This window comes from Orcinus orca, chromosome X (assembly GCF_937001465.1).
Source record: "Orcinus orca chromosome X, mOrcOrc1.1, whole genome shotgun sequence".
NCBI lineage: Eukaryota > Metazoa > Chordata > Mammalia > Artiodactyla > Delphinidae > Orcinus > Orcinus orca.
Window position 1 is genome coordinate 129,673,070 of NC_064580.1, and position 9,074 is coordinate 129,682,143.

The 9,074-nt window shown below is 47.5% G+C and overlaps 1 protein-coding gene across 1 annotated transcript; it reads right to left on the reverse strand.

Annotated features, from left to right (window-relative positions):
• Positions 1–201: 201 nt before the first annotated feature.
• LOC101280800 (melanoma-associated antigen 10-like) lies at positions 202–1,655 on the reverse strand. Its single transcript, XM_004284095.2, has one exon. It carries the CDS (start codon positions 1,653–1,655, stop codon positions 600–602), a length of 1,056 nt encoding a protein of 351 aa, XP_004284143.1. The 3' UTR covers positions 202–599.
• Positions 1,656–9,074: the final 7,419 nt, after the last annotated feature.

Below are 9,074 nucleotides of genomic sequence, written 5' to 3' on the forward strand. Positions count from 1 at the left end.
CCACTACTAACACAGGGCCTTCCAGAGAGCAGAGGCTCCATGAAGGTCTGTGGAATAAATGAGCCAGTGAGCAGAGATTTCATTTATTACTATTTAATTTCTTCTACATTTTTGAATAAGCTAAGAAAATCCAAGTACATATCTTAATTTTACAGAATAGACTAAAAATGATGAGAATTGTAAAATAAACCACTTAATTTTTTTCTCTATTTTACTAAGCTTTTTCACATTTCCAAGGAAATTCCTATTCTAATGCCATCTTATCTTGTTACAGACTACAAATAAAATGGAAGGTTTCCCAATTCGTTTTACAAAATAGCAAAACTCTTTCTCCTAAACCGGACAAGAAACAATAAATGTGTGACCAATGTCATTCATAAACTTAGATTCTGAGGCTAGCAGACTTTCTAGTTAAGCAACAACATTTTAAAATACCAAAAATAAAAGAAGATAAAGTTCTATAAAGTTCTAAGTCACCCAATGGAACAGAAACAGAAAGATGTTATTCACTGTGATTCCCTCATCCCAAGTCTGGCCCTGTACTACTTAGATCGTTGACTGCCCTCTTAAAACACAAAGTGAAGAATCTGCCTTAGACTTCACTCAGGGTTGAACAAGCTGCTGGACATGGCACTAGAACTTGCACTAGCCATGGAAGTAGTATTATCTGTGGTGGCAATTCTAGACTGGGCTCTCTCTTCCTGATCTCTCAAAGCCTCTTCATACCACAGAGGGAAGGATCTAGGGTCACTTCCATTGATCTTGGCCAAAAACTCCAGGAAACTCATCTTGCTGGTCTCCGCGTGGGCCCGGGGACCCCAAAGAAATTCATAGCATGCAGGATCGCTGTTAGGCACCTGCCGGTACTCCAGGTAGCCCTCCTGCACCCACACTTTGGTGAGCAGCTCCCTGGGCTCCCCATAGACAAAGTGCTCCCTCCCGACATACACCCCCATCGCACTCAGCACTTCCCACACCTCCTCCTCAGGGACACAGTCGCCCTTCATAAAGATTATACTCAGGATAAATATCAGAAGGCCATTCTTGGGCATGCTCTGCCCATCGCTCAGCATCCCATCATAGGTGAGGCCCAGAGTGGTGACCAGGACATAGGAATGGTCGCTGGGGTCCACTTCCTTCACATCAATACCAAAGACCAGCTGCATGCACTCCGAGGCTTCACTGAAGATCACAGGGAAGTGGTCCTTGTAGTCTTCGGTGATGATATTCAGCATTTCTGTCTCTGTGACCATCTCCTTGGTGCGATACTTGAGGAGCAGAAACGCTATCAGATCACCCACCTTGTCATTAATCGCATTTCTTGGAAAGGACTCAGCATCTGGCAGGGCCTGCGAGGTGCTCGGACCCTCCTCTTTTTGGCTGCTGGAGCCATTGTCGGATTGGCTCAATGGAGTAGAGACAACAGCAGTGGGGGACGGGGAGGGGGAGGCACTCGAAAGGCTCTGTGAAGGACTCAGGGTGTCAGAAAGAGTAAAAAGCTCCTCTGGGGAGCTCAAGCTCAGAGAACAGCTAAAGGAAAAGGAGGAGCAGGTGGAGGAAGATGAGGAATCATCCTCTTCCTCAGCCGTGGGAACACTTTGAGCCTGCTGGTCTTCCTCAAGCATGTAGCGCCATCGCTTTGGAGCACGAGGCATGACGACTGGTGTCAGGAAGCCGACTGGAGGGTGGGCAGGGGTGACAGGCGGGGACCTCGTACCTGGGGGAGAGAGGGAGTGTGAGCGACCTCGGCGGAGAAAGGTACCCTGGGCAGCTCTGACAAAGGCCACTTACAGGTCTCGTCTTCAGGGGTGCCCTCGGGCCTCACAGGGGCGCTCCTCCTGGGTGGCCTGTCCCCTGCCAACCTGAAGAAGGAAGTGAGGGGGCTCCTCAGGGTGCAGCCAGCATGGCCCCAGGTTCTGGGGCTGACAGGGCAGTGGGGTGACTTGAGTGTTGTGGGGTCCCCTCTGTTCTGGGAGGGGGAGCCCCTGGGTACACACTCAGGGCACGCACCTCCCCTTGGCTCCTGGCGCTGCCTGGGCCTCCTCTGCTCTGTGCCCTGAGGACACGGTCCTCAGACCTGGGCCTTCGCCTCCCGGTTCCTGGAGCCCCTGTAAGAGGAATGGAGGGCACACCTCTTGTGTACACTGTGGCACAGCTCTGGGCCTCGGTGCTGGTAGGAGGATTGGGCCGGACTCTGTGAGGTCCCCCCCGGTTCTGAGTTCTGGGGTGGGTGGTCCCCTCGGGGTCGCTCGTCGTGCTCACTGTTCCCCTTAAGGGCCTGGACCCTCCCCTTTGCAGGCCGGAGGAGAAACTCAGAACAGGACCCCGAATCTGAACAGAAAGCAGTGAGGGGGCCCCACAGGTGGCCGCACCTGCCCAGGGCCTCCCGAGGGTCCTAGGATGGAGAGATGCTGGGTCCTCACCTCCTCCTCACATCCTGCCTGGCCTCCCAGCGCTGACCACAGGGGCAGGTTTCTGTCGAGGCCCCTGTTCCAGGGCTGGGGGTCTGCTCAGTCCTCCCTCGGGGTCCTGGGAGTCCACCCTCTGCGGACCTGAAGGCTCACCCCTCACACCAAACACCTGACCTCCTGAGGACCCCGACGAAGAGGTCAGGAAACATCTCATCTGCTGACTGCGCTCTGGCACCTCCAAGGCCCCCGTGGAAGGGCAAAGGATCCCTCCCTGTGTTGGGGTCTAACGTCCTCAGTCCTTCCTTCCTCGCGTGCAGGCTGGACTCTGGGCAGGACCTGGGATTGTCCCGTCTGCCAGTGTGAGTCCCTGCTCCTTATACCAGGTCTCCAGTCTCTCAAAGACCCTGACGTCAGGATGTCAGGACAGGCCTACCGTGCTCATCCCGCCCTGGGGCCTCCCACGGCCACCTGCAAGGGCGGTGATCTGGTGGGTCCCTTTTGTCCTCCCTCAGGGTCCCCTCAGTCCTGCCTAAGGGCCCTAACCTTAGTCCACCAGGGACCTGACATTTTACCCTCTGTGCTCATGAGACCCCGTCCCTTATCCCAGGTCCCCAGCTTCTCTGAGACCCGGATGTCAGGAAGTGCTGCACATGCTCATCCTGCCCTATGGCCTCCCAGGGCCAGCTCTGTTCTGGAGTCCAGGCTCCCCTCAGTCCTCCCTCAGGGCCCTCACCTTGACTCCACGCAGGACCTGGGATTCTATCCCGTGCCCACCAGACACCCCGCCCCTTATACCCCCTCCCCAGCCTCTCTGAGACCCCACTCCTTACACCCCCTCCCCAGCCTCTCTGAGACCCTGCACCTTATACCCGCTCCCCAGCCTCTCTAAGACCCAGATGTCAGGAATTGCTGCACGTGCTCATCCCAACCTGTGGCCTTCCAGGGACAACTCTGTTCTGGGGTTCAGGGTCCCCACTGTCCTCCCTCAGGGTCCTCACCTTGACACCCGGCAGGACATGGGATCCCCCCTTTGCCCGCCTGAGGCCCTGCCCCTTACCCCAGGTCCCCAGTCTCTCTGAGACTTGGATGTCAGGAAGTCAGGATAGGCCTAGGGTGCTCATCCAACCCCAGGGCCTCCCAGGACCACCTGCAGGGACAGGGATGTGTGAAATCCCCTCTGACTGGAGTCCAGGGTGCCCCCAGTCTTCCCTTAGGGTCCTCACCTTGACTCTTAGCAGGTTCTGGGCCCTACTCTTTGCCCACCAGAGGCTGCACCCCTTATACCAGGTCCCCAGTCGCTCTGAGACCCAAAGGTTAAAAAATGCTACATGTGGTCATCCCGCCCCAGGGCCTCCCAGGTCCCCCTCTAATTGGACTCCAGGGTCCCCTCAGTCCTCCCTCAGGGTCCTCACTTCGACTCCCGGCAGGACCCGGGATCCTCACGTCTGCCCACCTGAGGCCCCACCCCTTCCACCACGTCCCCAGTCTCTTGGAGACCCGGATGCGGAAATCAGGACCTGCTGTGTGGTAGCCATCCAGCTGCGGGGCCCCAGGGCTGACTGAGGGGGAGAAGTCTGTGGGGACTCCTCAGATTGGGGTCCAGGGTCCCCTCAGTCCTCCCTCAGGGCCCTCACCTTGACCACTGGTAGGACCTGGGATTCTCCCCTCTGCCCACCTGAAGCCCCACCCCTTGTACCAGGTCCCCAGTCTCTCTGAGACCCGGATGTCAGGAAATGCTACTTGTGGTCATCCCGCCCCAGGGCCTCCAAGGGCCCCCTCTGATTGGAGTCCAGTGTCCCCTCAGTCCTCCCTCAGTGTCCTCACTTTGAATACTGACAGTCCATGGGCCCTCTCTTCTGCTTACCTGAGTCCAGCCCCTTCAGGTCAATGCCTTTCCCTCCTTGAGACCATCTCCCCCAGCAGAAGTCAGAGGCCACCATATCAGGCTACAGCTTTTTGGGGCCTCCCTACTTTTATAGCAGGGGCAGAGTAGGGCTAACTACTGTTCTGAGGTTGAAGGTCCCTTCTGTCCTTCCTCAGCGTCCTTGTCTTGACTCCTGGTATGTACTGGGACTCCTTTCTCTGCTGATCTGAAGACACATCCCTCTATCCAAGCCTCACTTCCCTGAGACCTGCATTCCCTGTTTCCCCAGAAGGAAGTCAGGGGCTTCCACATCCCTCTGACTTGGGGCCAATGGGAGCTGACTGCAGGGACAGGGACATGGGACCCCTCTCTTCTGGTTTGGGAGGTTCCTCCAATGCTCCTTCAAGATCTTCACCTTGACTCCTAGCAGGGCCTGAGACTCCTCCCTCTTGTGACCTGAGTATGTCCCCTTCCAGGCAATGCTCTCACTGCTCTGAGATCCCCAGGGCAAAACTGAGGGAGGCTCACAGCCTGACAGCTCTGCTAGGGGTCTCCCAGAGCTGTCATCAGGTGTGGAGCTGGATTGTCTGGACCTTCTGGGAGGATGCCCCCGCCTCAGTCCTCAATCCTGAGGGTCCTCAACTTGGCCCCTGGGTCCTTGGTTAAATGCTGGCTGGAAGAGCTCCCTCTCTGTCAGCTCTGAGCATCTGGTCAGCAGCATCCCTTGTAGAGAATGATTCTCTAGCACAAACTAGATTCTAGCTGGGGAGGGTCAGAGAAGAAGCAAACCTTTCAATGGAGTCTCTTCACCAGCCAGCCAGACTTCAGAAACATTTTGTTCTAAAAGATTCATTTTCTGCACGGAAGAGGCTGAGCAGCAGCATTAGGGGAGGTCCTACTCGTTTGAAATTATCTAACATTTCATAGTCCAGAGCACCAACTTTCATTTTCTTAACCCTCATTCCTAGTAAAAAATTTTTTTTACATCTCTACCAAGTGTATATTTAGAATATATATAAAATTTCATGAAAGAATACCTACACTTAGTGTGTGGATCACTCTGATAGCTCCTGTTCTATTTCCAGTCCATTCTTTATCTTCTATGAAAATAATTTTTTGAAAAGCCAGTCCTCAGTCACTTGTCAAAAGTTCAGAAATAACAGAAGTAAAACCAATGAATCACTGGAGTAGTAATTAGTAAAAGTTTATTCTGTGCATGCCAAAAAGACAGTTTGTGAACACAGAACACTCAAACCAAACATGGAATGAGGCTCAGGGGTATATTGTTATAAAGCAGCTTATATAGTGGGAAGGCAGTGCCTGTTTATTCTTCACAGTGGTTGGTTATAATATTTGAATTTTCTTAAATGATAGGGAATTGGTTAGTGATTACTTCATATCAATTTTGGGAAACAATTTAAGTTTTGCTTATGATTTCCAGAGGCATAAGCAAGAAATGACCCAGATCAAGTTAGTCCTGAAAAATAAGCTAAATTAAGCTTTGTTTGTATGACTAAATTGGTTTTATCTGCTCAGGGAATTTTTCAAGGTTAGTCTCCATTTGTTTTTTATTTTAACACACTAAAATGGTTTCAGGTGGTTATTAGCACAGGCTTTGGGGCCCTACTACCTCAATCATCTCATCTCTCCTGTTGTCTCATACTATCCCAGGGCTACTGGTATCTGTGGTCAGAGGGCCTGCCTCTGGTTTGTGCAATGAAAAAGGCAGAAGTTTAAAATCTTTTCTCCTTACCCATCCTGCCATCGGCATCTCTGCAGCCTACAGCCCCTCCCCAACTTCCACGCTTCTCCCCACCCCTCCTCCCCAAACACAGGAAAGAGCTCATCACAGCCATCAGTCTTCCCCAGGGGTTTCTCAAGTTTTGTGGTTTAGATTTTGCTGTTGATTTCCGCCCCGCTCCTTTCTATAGTTATTGAGAGTTGATTTGGGGAGTGGAAGTCCGCAATCTGAACCTGATGGTCATCTTGGCATCTACAGGTAAGACACTAAATCAGTAAATAATTTAAGGATAATTCACATCTTTGTAATCTTCTGTTCCCCATTAATGAATATGTTTCACTGCTCGATTTATTTGGGACATCTGGCTGAATCAATAAGAAAGCTTTTATATTTGACTCCATTAATATCTTGTACATGTTTGTTAGGATTCTTTTTAGGTAATTTTCTTGACTTTGTTGCCATTGTGAATGAGGTATTCTCTATTTCATGTTCTAACTAGTTATTGCTTTTAGATGGCAAGCTTCTTGATTTTGCTATAATGATCTTCCATATACATTTCTCTGAAGTCTCTCAATCATTCAAATACTCCACATATTTTATAGATAATATTGTCACCAAATATTATCTTTCTTTTCAATATTCATATCTCTTTTTATTTTGACATTCATTGCTTTATGTGTCCCAGTGCAGTTTTGAACAGTAGAGGAGAGAACATTCATTTCTGTGTTGTCTGTCCCTGGCTTTAATGGAATTTCTTCTAGTATTTCACATTTAAGTGTGTTTGCAATAGACTTTAGGAAATTGAAGTTCTATTCTAATGTTAGCTTACTTTTTTTTTTAAAACCACAAACTTTTGTTGAATTGCTTTCAAAGGCTTTTATGTACCCATTGATGTGATCAAGTGTTTTTCCTCCTCTAATTTGTACAGGGAATTATAATTGAAAATATTTTCTAATGTTAAATCATATTTTTATTCCTCAGACACAGCCCATTTGTTCATTTAATTCACTGCTATGTTGAATATGATATTAAATTATTTAGAATATTTGCTGCTGTGTGAGTGAGCATGGCTTAAGTGTTCTTTTCATGGGGTGTTCTCATCTGGTTTTCGAATCAAGGAGCAATAGCCTGGCAAAATGAGTTGAATAATTGACCCTTTTTATATGCTTTGGAAGAGTTTACATAAGATGGTAATTTGTTTCTCCCTGACTATTTGGTAAAACTGGCTTCCAAAACTGCCTTGTGCTGGAACATTTGATGGTAGCTTGAGTTTTGAATACTGTTTCAGTTTATATTGTTTGATTAATAATAATTAATTGACCACTTTTAAGTGGTCAATTTCACTTAGGATTTCAAATTTAATGGCATGATATTTATAATAAAAACTTTTTATTAGAGAAATTATCAAACATATACAACAATAAAGAGAACCCAGTTCTCTTTATTCTATAATATAATGAACCCAGTATACCTGACACTCAGCATCAACAAGCTTCAATACAATCTGGTTCCAGTTGTACCCTCACCTTCCCCCATTTCTTGCTACTGGAATAATTTGAAGCGTATTCAAAACATCATACCATTTTATTTCTAAGTTTTTCATATGACTTCATAAATGATATACTCTTTATGATATATAAATCCAATATAATACTTTTCTAAAAACTTAAATAAGTAATCTTCAAATGCCCAGGTATTTTTCATATTTACCTAGCAGATATATACTTTAAAAAAATTAGTTTCTTTGAATCAGTGTCCGAATAGGATCTAATCACTACAGTTGTTTTTTATGTCTCTTAAGTCTTTTTTAATCTGTAATTCCTTCCCTTTTACCCCCTTTTCCTTGCAATTAATTGTTTTGAAAAAAAAGAGAAAGGATTTGTGTTTTGTTTAGTTTCTCACAGTATGAATTTTGCAAAATGCAACATTTGTGGTGTCCCTTAACATATTCTTCAGACCTTACTTTCTGACACTACAACATACCCCAGGCTCATTTTGTATATCTACTGCCTTAGTTCTAGAATCAGCCATTTCTCCAAAGAGCCCTAGTTGTTTTTATTAGGTGATGATTTTAAGAAACTTAGATCCACCTGGACAAAACTATAATTCAAAAAGATACATGCACCCCTGTGTTCATAGCAGCACTATTCACAATAGCCAAGACATGGAAACAACCTAAATGTCCATTGACAGATGAATGGATAAAGAAGATGTGGCACATATATACAACGGAATATTACTCAGCCATAAAAAAGAATGAAATAATGCTATTTGCAGCAACATGGATGCAACTAGTGATTATCATACTAAGTGAAGTAAGTCAGAAAGAGAAAGATAAATACCATATGATATCACTTATATGTGGAATCCAAAATATGGCATAAATGAACCTATCTACAAAACAGAAACAGACACACAGACATAGAGAACAGACTTGTGGTTACCAAGGGGGAGGGGGTGGGGGAGGGAAAGACTAGGAGTGTGGGATTGGCAGATGTAAACTATTGTATATAGGATGGACAAACAACAAGGTCCTACTGTATAGCACAGGGAACTGTATTCAATATCCTGTGGTAAACCATAATGGAAAAGAGTATGAAAAAAAAATATATGTGTGTATAACTGAGCCACTGTTTCGCACAGCAGAGATTGGCACAACATTGTAAATCAACTGTACTTCAGTTTAGAAAAATAAAATTAAGAAAAAGAAACTGGGCTTCCCTGGTGGCGCAGTGGTTGAGAGTCCGCCTGCCGATGCAGGGGACGCGGGTTCATGCCCCAGTCCGGGAAGATCCCACATGCCGCGGAGCGGCTGGGCCCGTGAGCCATGGCCGCTGGGCCTGCGCATCCGGAGCCTGTGCTCCACAACGGGAGAGGCCACAACAGTTGAGAGGCCCGCATACCGAAAAAAAAAAAAAAAAAAAAAGAAAAAGAAACTTAGGGGCTTCCCTGGTGGTGCAGTGGTTAAGAATCCACCTGCCAATGCAGAGGACACAGGTTCAAGCCCTGGTCCAGGAAGATCTCACATGCGACAGAGCAACTAAGCCCATGCACCGCA

What these genes read in the sequence shown, in the direction of transcription:
- LOC101280800 (XM_004284095.2), bottom strand. Translation starts at nt 1,655, where the DNA reads ATGCCTCGTGCTCCAAAGCGATGGCGCTACATGCTTGAGGAAGACCAG.